The sequence below is a fragment of the Podarcis muralis genome, chromosome 14, assembly GCF_964188315.1.
Source record: "Podarcis muralis chromosome 14, rPodMur119.hap1.1, whole genome shotgun sequence".
In the NCBI taxonomy this organism is placed as follows: Eukaryota; Metazoa; Chordata; class Lepidosauria; order Squamata; family Lacertidae; genus Podarcis; species Podarcis muralis.
In genome coordinates this window covers 13,832,909-13,850,641 of record NC_135668.1, presented here as the reverse complement: position 1 = coordinate 13,850,641, position 17,733 = coordinate 13,832,909, and the positions used below count along the sequence as shown (strand labels likewise).

The 17,733-nt window shown below is 44.7% G+C and overlaps 1 protein-coding gene across 1 annotated transcript in view; it reads left to right on the top strand.

Moving 5' to 3' along the window:
* ATP8B4 (ATPase phospholipid transporting 8B4 (putative)) overlaps positions 1-17,733 on the top strand; it is a 111,953-nt gene that overhangs the window by 61,897 nt on the left and 32,323 nt on the right. The window contains exons 13-16 of the mRNA XM_077918800.1: positions 2,798-2,994; positions 5,179-5,387; positions 6,470-6,501; positions 12,547-12,712. Coding sequence (XP_077774926.1) covers positions 2,798-2,994; positions 5,179-5,387; positions 6,470-6,501; positions 12,547-12,712 — 604 coding nt within the window. The remainder of the gene's footprint in view (positions 1-2,797; positions 2,995-5,178; positions 5,388-6,469; positions 6,502-12,546; positions 12,713-17,733) is intronic.

The following is a 17,733-nucleotide window of genomic DNA, read 5'->3' as shown; positions in this document are numbered from 1 at the left end:
CCACAATCACAGCAGCACTGTTGCAATGAATAGGAATTGTAACCCCAAAATGGCAGCTCTAATACAGTGGTACCTCTGGATGCGAACGGGATCCGTTCCGGAGCCCCATTCACATCCTGAAGCGAATGCACCCTGCGTCTGTGCATGCATGGGTCGCGATTTACCGCATCTGCGCATGCGCATGACGTCATTTTGAGCGTCTGCGCATGCGCGAGCGGCAAAATCCAGAAGTAATGCGTTCCGTTACTTCTGGGTTGTCGTGGAGCGTAACATGAAAGCACTCAACCTGAAGCATATTTAACCCGAGGTATGACTGTACAGTGGTACCTTGGTTCTCGAACTTAATCCATTCCGGGAGGCCGTTCGACTCCCAAAACCATTCGAAAACCAAGGTGCAGCTTCCAATTGGCTGCAGGAGTGTCCTGCAGCCAATCGGAAGCTGCAGAAGCCATGACGGACGTTCGGCTTCCTAAAAACATTTGCAAACTGGAACACTTACTTCCGGGTTTGCGGCATTCGGGAGCCGATTTCTTCGACAACTAAGCCATTCGAGAACCAAGGTACCACTGTAAAGGTAAAGGTACCCCTGCCCGTACGGGCCAGTCGTGTCCAACTCTGGGGTTGCGCGCCCATCTCGCTTAAGAGGTCGGGGGCCAGCACTGTCCAGAGACACTTCCTGGTCACGTGGCCAGCGTGACGAAGCTGCTCTGGCGAGCCAGCACCAGCGCAGCACACGGAAACGCCGTTTACCTTCCCGCTATAAAGCGGTACCTATTTATCTACTTGCACTTAAGGGTGCTTTCAAACTGCTAGGTGGGCAGGAGCTGGGACCGAACGACGGGAGCTCACCCCGCCGCGGGGATTCGAACCGCTGACCATGCGATCAGCAAGTCCTAGGCACTGTGGTTTTACCCACAGCGCCACCCGCTTCCCTAAGGTACCACTGTACTTCTCTTCAATTGAAAGCCACCCTTTGCATGCTTTTGCGGGGGCAGGACGGTGGGGATGGGGTGAAACGAGACCATGGAACATTGCAATCTTTCACGCGAATCGAATTGAGAAATAGGGCATTGTATGCAGAGAGAGGTCTTAACGAGAGGGAAAGCAAAATATGTCCTGGTTGGGCAAAAAGAAATTCAACTTGCATTTTCAGAGCTATCTGCAAACTTTCCAGACCATTAGTCCAATCAATAAAGTTAGAAAAATGCAACTTGAACCAGACATTGGTAAGAATATTTGCAATAAGTACCGGCTGTGGTTTTTAATTAGCTACTAAAACAATAGAAAGTTGGGTGGTGTGCGGTTGTTGTTTTGTCAGCGTTTGACATATTTGCTTAATATAGGATTACACAGATGTCGGGCCAAATTCTGAAATCTGTGCCATGGACCGAGATCTGCCACAAGGCCCATGCCTTTAGTAGGTGGCTGCAAAGCGTTGCATCACCCCAGAGGGAATATAAGGAGACAGTTTGTCTTAGGAATGTATCCCAGAACATTCTGGCAAGCACAGGGAATATGTAGTGCCAATCCCATATAAGGAACCAGTACAGAAAGAGTGGGAAAGCTTCTATTCAGAGCAGAGAACTCAGCAACTTTAATTCTCCTGCCTGCCCTTGGAACACTGTGCAAAAAATGGCGAGGTGAGGCTCCTTCTTTTGGACCACAGCTGAAGGGTGCCAGGTTGCCGAAGGCTTTTGTAGGTGTCTATAGAACAGTGGGGGACGCGGGTGGCGCTGTGGGTTAAACCACAGGCATAGGACTTGCCGATCAGAAGGTCGGCGGTTCGAATCCCCGCAGCAGGGTGAGCTCCCGTTGCTCGGTCCCTGCTCCTGCCAACCTAGCAGTTCGAAAGCACACCAGTGCAGGTAGATAAATAGGTACCACTCTGGTGGGAAGGTAAACGGCATTTCCGTGCACTGCTCTGGTTCGCCAGAAGCAGCTTAGTCATGCTGGCCACATGACCCGGAAGCTGTACGCCAGCTCCCTCGGCCAATAAAGCGAGATGAGCGCCGCAACCCCAGAGTCGGCCACGACTGGACCTAATGGTCAGGGGTCCCTTTACCTTTACTTATAGAACAGTGGGTCCCAATGCAGGCGGTCGGATTACCTAGTGGGGCACAAACAGGCAGGGGGGCACAGGAGGTGTAAATGACATTGAAAACCTGGTATCACCAGATTGAGTTCATCATTGTTGTTGACTTAATTAAACTACATAGTTTTAATTGGATCTTAAATAAATGGTTACTGTTTTAAATTTTTATTGCACTGTTATATTTCACAGTGGGTTCTGCAAACCATGATTCTGAATAATGCTTTTTATATATTAGGTAAGGGACACTGAGGATGTATTTATAGTGGCCCAATAAAGTTTTGCATCTGTCAGATGCTGGTGTGGTTGCTTAAGAGCAAACAGGCAAGACTCCGACCTGTCTTTCCAGGCTTTATTCTTAGTGCAAACTATTTACAGTGAAGAGCGTCGCAAGTTCATGTCTGGCTCAGTCGCTAGCAGAATCTGGGAGTGGTCAGTCCTTGTACCTCCCCCAGCATAACAGTCGCGTGACCCCCAACCTTCTCCTCCCTTCCCTGTGCCGAAACCTACTGCGCAGACTGGGCGCTGGCAAAGGGGTACTTCTGAAGCTCTGTTGAGCTTAGACAATAGCTCTGTTCATAGTCATGCATGCACAATGCAGAAAGGTGATTTTGTATCCAAGTACTGCACATATACATTTGAGGCAAAACAGTAGTGTTGAGAGATGAATGGGGACTAATCTAACCTCCTTTATTGCTCTGATTTCAGATCTTTGGACTATTGGTGTTCATGGGAATCATTCTGGCAATAGGAAATTCAATTTGGGAACATCAGATTGGAATCCATTTCAGAATTTACCTGTCTTGGAGTGCAGTGGTGAAAAGTCCTATATTTTCAGGATTTCTGACATTTTGGTCATACGTTATCATACTAAATTCGGTTGTGCCCATTTCCTTATATGTAAGGTAAGATGTCAGATTCTGTTGCATGATGTATAAGGTAAAGGTAAAGGGACCCTGACCGTTAGGTGTGGAGGGGCTTGCCACATGAAAGTATCCAGTGAAGGGCAAATTAACCTCCAGGGCAAGTGGGGGAACCACGAGAAATGCCCCATCTCTGTTAGACGTGGGTCTAAACCACTGAGCCTCTTGTGCTTGCCGATCGGAAGGTCGGCAGTGTGAATCCCCATGACGGAGTTAGCTCCCATTGCTCTGTCCTAGCTCCTGCCAACCTAGCAGTTCTAAAGCATACCGGTGCAAGTAGATAAATAGGTACCGCTGTGGTGGGAAGGTAAATGGTGTTTCCGTGTGCTCTGGCTTCCATCATGGTGTTCTGTTGCGCCACAACCGGTTTAGTCCTGCTGGCCACATGACCCAGAAAGCTGTCTGTGGACAAACACCAGCTCCCTCAGCCTGAAAGCGAGATGACCGCTGCAACCCCAGAGTCACCTTTGACTGGACCTAACCGCCCAGGGGTCCTTTAGCTTTGCCTTCATATGAATATATTTATAAGGGTGAAATAAGATGCATTGATGCCCCGCTCAAAAGATTTAACTTCTCGAGATATCAAGAAAAGAACTGAATCTTGAAGAAAACTTGTATCATCTCATACTAACCAAAAGCGTAATCCTGCATTCTGGATGACACAGCGAGGTACCAGGAATACCAGTGTATGTTCTTAATGAGTGATGAAGCACATCTTCCCATCTTATCTGGCATAAGAACCTTCCCCACCCCACCCCACCCAGAATTCATTGAAGTTTGAATTCTGTTTTACCTTGAGGTCTGTGTAACTGGGACAATAATAATGGGTTTACCGAAATTATTGCTTATTCATCTGATATTGACTCATGAGCAACGGCATCTTGTTAGTTAGAATTGCCAGATTATAATATCTAGCGCAACGTTATGTTTGTTTTATATTACATTTGACTTTTAAAATCAGCTGCATGGCAGAATAAACCCCGTATAAGTTTCTCCCCTTTTTTGCCTGTTCAAAATCTGAAAATGTCAAACAGTGAATAATGCCGCTTCCTGCAACGGTGTTTGGCATCAGTAATCCCCACCACAAATTGCTATGGGTGTGGTCAGAATAGGCTATTTTGAAGCAACTATGTGGATATAGAAGGATCTGGACCAAAAAGAAGGGTGTTGCCAGTTAACATGGCATATCAAGTGCTACACTGAACCTCCTAATTTTATTCCATTTCTGGCTAGTTGAAACGTAATACCTCGGCAGTGCTTAAGGGCTTATTTATTAATTGCTAGCAGTCCTGTACCTGATGTTGCTCGGAAATTCAAAAAAGAATCCCAAAAAGTCAGAGCAGATTTTGTTGTTGTTTAGTCGTTTAGTCGTGTCCGACTCTTTGTGACCCCATGGACCAGAGCACGCCAGGCACTCCTGTCTTCCACTGCCTCCCACAGTTTAGTCAAACTCATGCTGGTAGCTTCAAGAACACTGTCCAACCATCTCGTTCCTTTAGTGGCCAAAGTCTTGGAACCTCAGCTTCAGGATCTGTCCTTCCAGTGAGCACTCAGGGCTGATTTCCTTAAGAATGGAGAGGTTTGATCTTCTTGCAGTCCATGGGACTCTCAAGAGTCTCCTCCAGCACCACAATTCAAAAGCATCAATTCTTCGGCGATCAGCCTTTTTTATGGTCCAGCTCTCATTTCCATACATCACTACTGGGAAAACCATAGCTTTTACTATACGGACCTTTGTTGGCAAGGTGTGCAGATTTTAATAAGTGCTTAAAATGAGTGCAGTTTTGGTCCAGTCCACCAGCTTGATTCAAAATGTTACCCCGTTGTATCTGAACATGCTAGGTCTCAGCAATGAAGTGTTCAAATCACACAATAAGCAGACAAACAACTTTCCAAAAGACACAGTAGATTCTTTTTACCCTGTTTTTTTATTTAGATGTTCAGGGCCGCAAACGAGCAACAAACCACAGGATTACAATAAAACAGAATAAAATAACATCTGTCCAACAACCAAAGAGATAAAATAGCTGTCGGTTAAAAACTCCACACCAAAAGCACTTCAGTTTTAGGGATGATAGAAATCAACTGCTTGCTTGACCTGTTTTTGTGTTTGCGTAAGTTTTGTAACCTCCTGAACAGCACTTTCTGTCTGTATTGCTTTCAAAGTGTGGAAGTGATTCGGCTTGGACATAGCTACTTTGTCAACTGGGATAATAAAATGTATTATTCCAAAGAAAACACACCCGCTGAAGTTCGGACCACAACTCTCAGCGAAGAACTGGGGCAGATTGAATACATTTTTTCAGACAAAACAGGGACCCTCACTCAAAACATAATGACTTTTAATAAGTGCTCTATTAATGGGAAAGTATATGGTAAGTTACTGTTTCCTGATTCTGGCAACTTTTTAATGGCATTTCCATTAAATTCAGGCTCGTATTATTGAGATTACTTTGAGTTTGATCCAAAGACCACAAATGGAAGGGTGAAATAATCACCAGTGCTGTTTCACAAACACTTGTGCAAAGGGTTCATATGGTGTAACAGTAATAAATGACATTTGAATCAAATGAGTCTTGGGAAGGAGGGACTGTGCCTAGGCCATGCAAATACTTCATTATATCTCACTGTGTGTTTGTGTGTGTGTGCATATATATAAAGGTTGTTTACTTTGAAGTCTGAAAGGCTTATGAAAAGAAAGCATATTTTAAATAAAAATGGGGAAAGATCATTGGTATGCCTCCTGCTGGCTTGTATTATTGCCCTAATACCCAATGCAGGGTTGTTTTATATAAAGTAGTTCACAACAGGGACAGTTTTTTCAGCAGCCAAAAGGGGGCTTAATGACAAGACCATCAAAGTATTGGCAGCTGCCACTTTATTGGGGATTTATCAATAATCTAGTACTAGTCTGAGGGCAATTTTTTTGAATGTGCAACTTTGATCTTGAAGCTTTGTGTGTGATGAGGTGCTTGATTCTGTCTTGTAATATTTTACATTAATATTTTAATGTTTCAATATTTTAATGTTGTATTTTAATCTTGTTTTTAAGTTATATTCATTCAACTTGTTTTTATTATTGCTTGTTAGCCGCCCTGAGCCTGGCCTTGGCTGGGGAGGGCGGGGTATTAATAATAATAATAATAATAATAATAATAATAATAATAACCCTCCTGAAACCCACCCCCCAAAGGAAAGCTATTCACAGTGCAATCCTATACATTTATACTCAGAAGTAAGTCCCATTTGGTTTAATGGATCTCACCTCCAAATAAGTACACACAGGATTGCAGCCTTAGGTACAACCCTAACCTCATTAACCTGAGAGCAGACCCTGTTGAATTAAAGGAGACTTACTTCTCAGTAGACGTGACTAGGGCTGGGCTTTTAGTTGGGACACTTTTTGAACTTAAATTGAATGTTCTCTGGCTTTTGCTAATTTAATTTTTTTTTTCAGGTGAAGTGGGCCAGAAAACACTAATCGATGAGGTACAGTGGTACAGTATTTTATTTGCCTTGTGGAATTTTGCTGATTTGTGAAAAGAGCAAGTAAAATATTATTTTGCTAGTTACTTAAATGGTATAGTAAAACTGAACTTTCATTTCCATCTGAGCAACACCAGAAACAGTTGCCCTAATATAGAAAAGTCAAGGCTTTGTATTTTTTGTTCCTAAAGCACCAACTTCCGTTTCTCTCCCTGTTGCCCCTGCTGCATCCCAATATGATTTTAAAACCCTCTCTTTTTGTATGCACTTCCACTTAATAGACACATTTTTTGCACAGCAAATTCCCCTAAAATAATGCGTCTTTGTATGTTCTTTTCACAAATACAATGCATTTTTATGGACACTTTGGCCTAGTACAATATATACATCTTGCATACATTACTTGACTGGAGAACTGCATTGCAAAACTCAGAGAAGTGCAAATTTCGAATGGTGTCTGTGTTTTGGTCCTCCTATTTTTTCAGAAATGGTAAATTAGGTAGATTTGCCCTTAATTGTGAACTCGGTCAGATTTCTCCCTATCCCTAGGTAGAACTCACCACCTTCCCAGCTATTTCGTTCCAATGTCAAACTACTCTTACCATCACAATGTTTCTCTTAATATTCATTGGAAATCTACCTTCTTATAAGTCCATTAGATATAGTTGTACCCTCTGGACCAACAGAAAAGAAATATTTGGTCTTTTGCATGACCCCTTCAGGGACTTGAAGAGTGCTTGAATCAATCTCCTTATCTTTTTCCAGGTTAAACATACCCAGTTCCTTCAACCTTCCCTCATAGGTGTGGGACTGTTGAGGATAGTAGGAGAGGATATATTAATTAAATATTATCCTTCCTCATTCACGCTAGTGAGCTAGTAGCAGAGCACATTCCCTTGTACATAGCAAGAAGCTAGTTGATGGAGTCGTTAGAACCATTTGAGTTAAGCAGTCCAGTCTGGCTTGTCCAGATTGGATTGTTCCTGGTAAATCCCCTTTAGGTAAAGGTAAAGGGAGCCCTGACCATTGGGTCCAGTCGTGACCGACTCTGGGGTTGCGGCGCTCATCTCGCTTTATTGGCCGAGGGAGCCGGCGTACAGCTTCCGGGTCATGTGGCCAGCATGACTAAGCCGCTTCTGGCGAACCAGAGCAGCGCACGAAAATGCTGTTTACCTTCCTGCTGGAGCGGTACCTATTTATCTACTTGCACTTTGACGTGCTTTCGAACTGCTAGGTTGGCAGGAGCAGGGACCGAGCAACGGGCGCTCACCCCATCGCGGGGATTCGAACCGCCGACCTTCTGATTGGCAAATCCTAGGCTCTGTGGTTTAACCCACAGCGCCACCCATGTCCCTTAAATCCCCTTTAGTTCCCTCTTAGAAACAATGATGACACAACAGTCTTCTTTTAAAATTAATTATAAGGTTTACTTACATTCATTTCACAGTATGACCCCGAAGGCAAGCTTTAGCTTTTAGTTACAGTTACAGAGAAAGGTGTGGGTTCATCCTCTTGTGAGGCATGCGCCCATGTGCTGCTGGCTGAGAGCCAGCACACAGCAAAAGGCATCAAGATACTCAAGAAAGTGAGACATGGGGTCTACCAGGGTCACGCCCATCTACCTGGTCACACGCAGGGGGAGGATGTGCCAGACCAGGTGTGACAGGAAGTCCTCTTGGCTGGATCAACATTCCCCTGTGTGTCCACTCTGGGCAAACAGGAAATGTTGTATTTGACTGCTTGAGTGATGCTGCATCCAGTGCTCTTTTTTTTAAAAAAAAATGTTTAGAGGTGCTCTCATTTTGACACATTAAATCATGGGTAGGCAAACTAAGGCCCAGGGACCGGATCCGGCCCAATCGCCTTCTAAATCTGGCCCACGGACGGTCCGGGAATCAGTGTGTTTTTACAGGAGTAGAATGTGTCCTTTTATTTAAAATGCATCTCTGGGTTATTTGTGGGGCATAGGAATTTGTTCACCCCCCAAAAAAAATATAGCCCGGTCCCCCACAAGGTGTGAGGGATAGTGGCCCTCTGCTGAAAAAGTTCGCTGACCCCTGATAATGCTCGCTTCTGTCTGAGACTCAGGAAACACTGGGAAAGGAAAGGAGGCCGCCATCAGGGGAACTGACGATTCACTGTGCTAGAGAAGAAACTATTTTTTTTTAAAAAAAAATTAGTTTCTTCTCCCATTAGATTCACAAAATGTTTAGGGGTAAGTGTACCCCTGTGTACCCCCTGAAAAAAGCACTGGTTGCACCCCACAATAGGGAACAATAAACTGACGTGAATAGATTTGGGGTGGAGGATAGGAGTAAAACCCACCAACGTAACTCCCTGAACCCACCAGTCGCCACTATTCAAAGCTCTTTTCCCGCATCCTGCTCACTTATGGGAACACAAGAACGTCAGATGTTTTGGCTCAGGCGAATGGCCTGGCTTGCCCACCATCCTGTTCTCAAAGTGGCAGACCAGATGCCGATGGAAAGCAGGTGAGAAACATTGTTGTTGTTTAGTCGTTTAGTTGTGTCCAACTCTTCGTGACCCCATGGACCAGAGCACGCCAGACACTCCTGTCTTCCACTGCCTCCCACAGCCTGGTCAAACTCATGCTGGTAGCTTCAAGAACACTGTCCAACCATCTCGTCCTCTGTCGTCCCCTTCTCCCTTCCCAACATCATGGTCTTTTCCAGGGAGTCTTCTCTTCTCATGAGGTGGCCAAAGTATTGGAGTCTCAGCTTCAGGATCTGTCCTTCCAGTGAGCACTCAGGGCTGATTTCCTTCAGAATGGGTAGGTTTGATCTTCTTGCAGTCCATGGGACTCTCAAGAATCTCCTCCAGCACCATAATTCAAAAGCATCCATTCTTTGGCGATCAGCCTTCTTTATGGTCCAGCTCTCACTTCCATACATCACTAGTGAGAAACATTATTGGGAACAATAACTAGAAATTCCATGGGAGTTTTGTTTCTCTGATGAAACTTACTGTAAAAGATATGCTCCCAGGGCACCCTTTCCCCATCAACATCCAGGGTGAAAACTGCCAAGGAAAAGAGACTTGTATACTTCCAGGATCCAATGGAATAAGTTGTCACTGCTGATGCAATTTGTACAGGCTTTCAGGCTAAATGTTAAAAGGCAAGACAATAACAAACACTTGATCTTCTTCATCAAGTGAAGTGCAACGACGCAGATGCCAAGACTTTGCAGCCGGCCACATCACCAATGATTAGTTTTCCTGGATTTGTAGACACAGGGGAAAGAAAAACTCCCAAGTCTTGTTTGCTTCTTGCAAAATTACTGTAATTTTTCAGTTGCTTACTCAGTCATTTCCAAACTGTGTGCTGGGAAAGAACTCCTGGTGCGCAGTGTTACCCAGTCACAACATGTATGAGGCTTCCTACTGCATCTCTGTATGGTTTACTGTTCTTTTTATTATTATTTTTTATTAGTTCTCCAGATTTTAACAAATCAATCCAAATTATTTAAATTTAATACATTTTTTTAAAAGGTAATTAGATTTCCCACTCCTATGGCAAACCTATGTCCATCTCTTCCTGATGTGGCTACTTCATTCTTCTTCTTTAATCACCTTCTTGTCCTTCGATTAATTTTAATCCATTTTCATAGCTAGCCTTTGTTCTCTGTTTGATTTCCTCTTCTGACCTGGTCTACTACTAATCATCCCCTCCCAAGGCAGGTTATTCTCCTGTGCAGGCCCAGTAGCAACAACCAGCTTTCTCGGTTTATTTTATTTGTTTATTTAATGTTTAGTTTTGGTTTTTAAAACCACTTTAATAAATTATAGTAAGGTGGTTTATAACCTGCAAAAATGTAATAAACCAATCCATAAATATCCGTAAAACATAATTGAAAACACCAGTAAATACCGGTTGGTTAAACAGAGAATTTCTTCTTGTGAAGGCCTGTCTAAAAAGTACAGTTTTCTGAAGACTTCTGAAAGAAGGAAGGGAAAGTTCATGTGGAAGGGCTTGCTACATGAAACTACCCAGTGAAGGGCAAATTAATCTTGGGGGCAAGTGGGGGAACCATGAGAAATGCCCCATCTCTGAGGTGGACTTGGGTGGCACTGTGGTCTAAACCACTGAGCCTCTCGAGCTTGCTAATCGGAAGGTCGGTGGTTTAAATCCCCGCGACGGAGTGAGCTCCCATTGCTCTGTCCCAGCTCCTGCCAACCTAGCAGTTTGAAAGCACTCCAGTGCAGGTAGATAAATAAATAGGTACACTGTGGCGGGAAAGTAAATAGTGTTTCTGTGCACTCTGGCTTCTGTCACGGTGTCCTTTTGCGCCAGAAGCGGTTTAGTCCTGCTGGCCACATGACTCAGAAAGCTGTCTCTGGACAAACACCAGCTCCCTCAGCCTGAAAAGCGAGATGAGCGTCGCGCCCCATAGTCGCTTTTGACTGGACTCATCCATTCAGGGGCCCTTTACCTTTTTTTCCTACATCTAATGTCATTGTAGTATCAATTAATTGCCCCTCCCAACCTGTCCAATTTGGCTGATTCTTAACCAAAAGAGTTCCTTACCCTTGCTTTAGTTTAGACTCTAGAGCAACCTTTCTCAACCTGTGGGTCCCCAGATGTTGTTGAACTACAACTCCCATCACCCCTAGCTAGCAAGGCCAGAGCTCAGGGATGATGGGAGTTGTAGTCCAACAACATCTGGGGACCCACAGGTTGAGAACCGCTGCTCTAGAGCATGGATAGGCAAACTAAGGCTCGGGGCCGGATCTGGCCCAATCACCTTCTAAATCCGGCCTGTGGATGGTGCGGGAATCAGTGTGTTTTTACATGAGTAGAATGTGTCCATTTATTTAAAATGCATCTCTTGAGTTATTTGTGGGGCATAAGAATTTGTTCATTCCCCCCCCAAAAAATATAGTCTGCCCCCCCCACAAGGTCTGAGGGACAGTGGACTGGCCCCCTGCTGAAAAAGTTTGCTGACCCTTGCTTTAGAGGATTGCTAAGGACTCTTGGCGAATTGAAATTCAACTCAATTGTCTGTGGACAACTGCTGGCTCCCTCGGCCTGAAAGCAAGATAAGCACTGCAACCCCCTAGATGCCTTTGACTGGACTTAACCGTCCAGGCGTCCTTTACCTTTACCTTTTTACCTATTGAGGTGGAGCATAAGGAATCAGGCGCTCCTTAAGCTACTCTGTGCACAGGACTTTGTGAATTAACACAAGAACGTTGAACCCGACCTTATAGCAAATGGGCAACTAGTGCCAGGAGCTCGTCCTACACTCTAGTAGGACCCTGGCAGAGACACTTGCCCAACTGGCATGTTCTCTCCCTCCTGGTCAATCGTTTGGGAGCTTCATAGCTTTCTTCAGCCCGAACATCACAGCGACCAGTGCCAACAGACATCGGCACACTTAGGGATCTGCAGAGTCTTCGCAGCTTGCGTGACAGACCTCAGCAACTCAGCATTTTGGCTAATCTACTTTATTTACATATAAACACACATGGAGCACTGCAACATGGCTCCCTCTCTCTCTAGCATCAGACAGCAAAGAGAAAAAGGGGAAAAAAGACAATAGTTCCACTTCATGGAACACAGTAACACAAACATCCTGTCTCATCACTTCCCACTCTGTGGAGTCAAAACATATACCATCATGTGATAGACAAAAACCCCATGACTGCAGTCATGGAGCAGGAATTCTAACAACTAGTGCTGCTCTCTCAGCAGTGGAGTGACATGTTACTAGTAATGCGCTCCTTTGAGCAGTCTGGCCTTTGCATTCTGCACTTATCACAGCTTCCGGACCAGATACAATGGCAGCCCCACATAAAGTGTTTCACAGTTGCTGGGACTCCTGCTTGCTTGCATGCCCCCTCAGTGACACCTGCCAAAAAGGTAGGTTCACTCTGATCAGGACTTAGTTGATCAGAATCCCTGGATATTTTATTTTATATCTTGCTGTGCAAGTTCCACTGTAATGCTGAGGTATTTCGGTTTCCTGCCAGAAAGATCCCCAACCTTGCTTTCTTCTGATCGTTTTTGCATGTGCTTTTCTTTCGCAGAAGAAAACGCCTGTGGATTTCTCATTCAATCGGCTAGCAGACAGAAAATTTCGCTTTTATGACCACAGCCTAGTTGAATCCATTACAATGGGAGACCCAGAAGTCCACGAATTCTTTAGGCTGCTTTCTCTCTGCCATACAGTCATGTCCGAAGAGAAAAACCCAGGTAACCTGGATAAATATGTATGCTTTAATTTATTTGGGACATTTGTATATCGCTTGGTGATTCAGATTTTGAAGCAGTGTTATGTAAAGACAATCCACCGAAAATGGAACAAAACAATAAATATTTATCATAAAAACTGAATATAAAAAGAGCTGGCTGGATCAGTCTAATGACCCATCAAATCCTGCAACATCTTCTCGCAATGTCCATGGGAATCTTGCAAGCTGAACTGGGGCACAACAGCATTCCACTTGGGATCCCCAGCATCTGCTATTCAGAGGTATTGTTGTTGTTTAGTCGTTTAGTCGTGTCCAACTCTTCGTGACCCCATGGACCAGAGCACGCCAGGCACTCCTGTCTTCCACTGCCTCCTGCAGCTTGGTCAAACTCATGCTGGTAGCTTCGAGAACACTGTCCAACCATCTCATCCTCTGTCGTCCCCTTCTCCTTGTGCCCTCCATCTTTCCCAACATCAGGGTCTTTTCCAGGGAGTCTTCTCTTCTCATGAGGTGGCCAAAGTATTGGAGCCTCAGCTTCAGGATCTGTCCTTCCAGTGAGCACTCTGGGCTGATTTCCTTATGAATGGAGAGGTTTGAACTTCTTGAAGTCCATGGGACTCTCAAGAGTCTCCTCCAGCACAATAATTCAAAAGCATCAATTCTTCGGCGATCAGCCTTCTTTATGGTCCGGCTCTCACTTCCATACATCACTGGTTCAGAGATATACTGCCCCTCAATAATGGAGGCAGGTCATAGTTATTGTGGCTTGTAATGAGTGATAGCCTTGTCCTCCAAGATGAGGGGTTTGCTCAGATCTTTGGAGTCTGGCTCATGGGGGCAAATGAGGACTATATCACCAAACTCAGTCTGCCATCAGTCAGCCTCCACCGGTCTTCCACCTTATTTCCATCCCGTCCAGGTGTTGATGTTGGCTGTCAGTCACCTCCTCCTTTGTCTCTGTGTTACCTATTTGACAGTGATTTTTATTAGTTTTCAATGACAATAATCCAATGGTAGCCTCATTATAACAATGCCAAATTAGAATACAATTACTAATACCAATCATTCAGATGCTAAATTATATGATATAGGTGGCCTCCTGCATGCTAGAATTGATGGTTTGATGATTTACTTTGTTTCTATGTCCCAAAATCTCTCAGTTGCATTCCATTCAAAATAACAATCCGTTATACAACAACAGAGACATCACTTTGCCGACAAAGGTCCGTATAGTTAAAGCTATGGTTTTCCCTGTAGTGATGTATGGAAGTGAGAGCTGGACCCTGATGTTGGGAAAGATTGAGGGCACAAGGAGAAGGGGACAGCAGAGGACGAGATGGTTGGATAGTGTTCTCGAAGCTACCAGCATGAGTTTGACCAAACTGCGGGAGGCAGTGGAAGACAGGAGTGCCTGGTGTGCTCTGGTCCATGGGTTCACGAAGAGTCGGACACGACTAGATGACTAAACAACAACAACAACAAAATTATATAATATGGGTGGCCTCCTGCGTGCTAGAATTGATGGTTTGATGATTTACTTTGTTTCTGCGTCCCAAAATCTCTCAGTTGCATTCCATTCAAAATAACAATCCCTTATACAACAACAGAGACATCACCTTGCCAACAAAGGTCCGTATAGTTAAAGCCATGGTTTTCCCAGTAGTGATGTATGGAAGTGAGAGCTGGACCATAAAGAAGGCTGATCGCCGAAGAATTGATGCTTTTGAATTATGGTGCTGGAGGAGACTCTTGAGAGTCCCATGGACTGCAAGAAGATCAAACCTCTCCATTCTGAAGGAAATCAGCCCTGAGTGCTCACTGGAAGGACAGATCCTGAAGCTGAGGCTCCAATACTTTGGCCACCTCATGAGAAGAGAAGACTCCCTGGGAAAGATTGAGGGCACAAGGAGAAGGGGACGACAGAGGACGAGATGGTTGGACAGTGTTCTCGAAGCTAACAGCATGAGTTTGACCAAACTGCGGGAGGCAGTGGAAGACAGGAGTGCCTGGAGTGCTCTGGTCCATGGGATCATGAAGAGTCGGACACGACTAAATGACTAAACAACAAAACAATACAACAACTGCAATATCCATGACATCCATTCTTCTTGACACATTAAATGATTTATAAAGCTATAGGTGAAGCATTCAAACCATATCTTTATTCCTCTTGTGTGTGACAGCTATTCTGTCCATGGTGTTCCTTCCTATCCTTGTAAAATGTTATGTCTATCTTTTCCCAGCCGTTGCTGCTCTCCATCATGCCTTGGGTGGAGCTAATATCCCATTGTTGTTTCAGAAGTTCTCCACTGCTCCGTCCCGTGGTTCATTGTTTTGCAAAAACCACACTGTTCCAATAAATATCTCTGTGCTACCTTTGTATAGCTCAGCTAGGAGGAGAATGGAACGAAACCAGAATTAGTTGGCTCTCTTGCGCCACCTAATGTTCACCTCCTAGCCTTCTTCTCCAATAGCCTCAAAGGGCCCCAGCCTCCACTGGCTTAGATGATTCTCCTAGGATTCTGTTGATGGTTCCCCTCAGGCTTCTTGGCTTAATCCATACCTCCCCTACTCCGTTCATCATGGAGAGAAGGTACCAAGTGAATGTGGGGAAGCCAGTGCTTGAATGAACACAATATTTCGCGACCCTGCAGAAAGTAGGCTTCCTCCAGCAGGTCCAGAGAACCTCTGAGCTCAAATGAAAAATGAGAAGGGAGTTGAAGAGGCAGTATGAAAATCCCAAATCTGCTCTTAACCTGTACAAGTGGCCCAAAAACATTTCAGAGAAAGAAGGGGGAAGGGAAAGGGACTATCAAATGAGTGGGATACTGTAATATAAGATGGTTACGGATTTTTGGATTCTTTTCAGAACCCACACAATGCATTACTAATAATTATAAATTAATCATTAAATTTATAGACCTTCGTTAGAGGGTCACAGGGCAGTTGACAGTATAAAAACACAAAAAAATGCATAACATAATAACAAAGAAAACACACACACACACACAAACCAGTTTAAAAGGTCATGGATTGTTTCATTAGCCAAAGGCCTGCAAGAAGATGAATGTTTTTGCCTGATGCCTAAAGCCATTAGCTCAATGCAAACCCTAACATAATTTGGTGTTGAATATGGCTGAGATATTTTCATGTGTTGTGGGGTTGTTGCTGGCGATGGTGATTGAAGCCTGCCTACAAAGGAATATTTTGCTTGGGCTGGATCGTATTGTGCAGTCCGCTGCTATGACAAGATTTGACAAGAAAGAAATGGGCCATACTCTAGTGATTAACTCAGATACAACACGTCTTGGCTTCCCCTTGCCCGTATCTGTTTTGAGACATGATCTCATAACGTGTAATTGTCTTGCTTTGGTTTGTATGGATGCAGATTTTTTAACTTCAAACAGCGCAAAGTCTTCCATTCATGGTTAAAAGCCTTCTTGCCGACTTGAAGTTGATTGAAGTTGATGAATGTGTTTGGCTACAACAAAAGTCAGGGTCTTTGAATCTGAAAAAACTGAGCCATTATAAATGAGCTGTGCTGGCTAGTAGTAGAGCTTTGGTGTTATATCTCTTTTAAAAACACTCATTGCAGGCCAGACTCATATTTTTTGCCCGTGGTAGGTTGGTGCAAATTTCTTCTCTATGCACTCTTCAAAATACAGCATGGTCAATATGGTGTAGCGCTTAGACCAGGCATGGCCAAACTTGGCCCTCCAGATGTTTTGGGACTACAGTTCCCATCATCCCTGACCACTGGTCCTGTTAGCTAGGGATGATGGGAGTTGTAGTCCCAAAACACCTGGAGGGCCAAGTTTGGCCATGCCTGGCTTAACCATGGGTAGGCAAACTAAAGCCTGGGGGCCGGATCTGGCCCAATTGCCTTCTAAATCTGGCCCGCAGACGGTCCAGGAATCAGCGTGTTTTTACATGAGTAGAATGTGTCCTTTTATATAAAGTGCATCTCTGGGTTATTTGTGGGGCATAGGAACTCGTTCATATATTTTTTTCAAAATATTGTCTGGCCCACCACATGGTCTGAGGGATGGTGGACCGACCCCCTGCTGAAAAAGTTTGCTGACCCCTGGCTTAGACCAAGGAAACCTGGATTCAAATGTCTACACATTCATGATGCTCATAGGCCTAAAATGAGACATTTCCCTGTAAGCAATCTTGGGCATCTTGGAGCAAAGGCAGGATATAAATGTAACAAAATAATGGTAATAGTTACCAAAAACAATTGAGCCTCCATGTCAGTTGGTAACAGTAAGATACCTATTCTTTAGAAGGAGATACAGTACTTACATGGGATGCTTCCAGACAACTTGTTTGTTGATCATTCATCCTGACTTGTTAGGCAAAGTCAGCTATTTGCGTGGCGAGTTCCCGCCTTCCCCCAGTGGAAATAAAAAAGACACATGACACCACTGAATAAGGTTAATGGGCTAAAATTGGCCACAACTTTGTTGGTTACAGGTAAGAGCGGTATTGGCTTAGGCATTGGTCCTATCCAACTATCCAGCTTCAGCCTGATTGCTAGAGACTGGAAAGGGTTAACACCAGCAGGGGGAGCCCTGCTGATGCACTTCAACTAGGTACTCCCCCGGGGTCACCGCTCGGGGGTGCCCTTTAGGCCCTGGCGTCCATAGGCTTCGGACGAGGCCACCCCCCACCCCCGGAATCCTTTAACGGACTACCCTTCAATATTTGGGGGAGGTGATGGCGCTCCCCCCCAACACATCTAAATAATAATACCCCTACCAATGCCTAACTGCCAAGACCAAAGAAGTTGTGACGATTTGCTACGAGGCAGGCGAAAAACCAAATGGCTGGTGCCAATTTGCCAAGTGGAAAAAATTCCTACCAGGCCCCTTTAGGGCGACCAACTGAGGTCCATAGCAAGGTCAGAAGGAAGCCTGAAAAGGAAAAGGAGCGGGCGGGTGGGAAGCACAAATAGCTGCACCGGTCAAAGAGGGAGATGCCGGGGCCGCGCTCGCCTTAAATGGGGCAAGCCACACACCC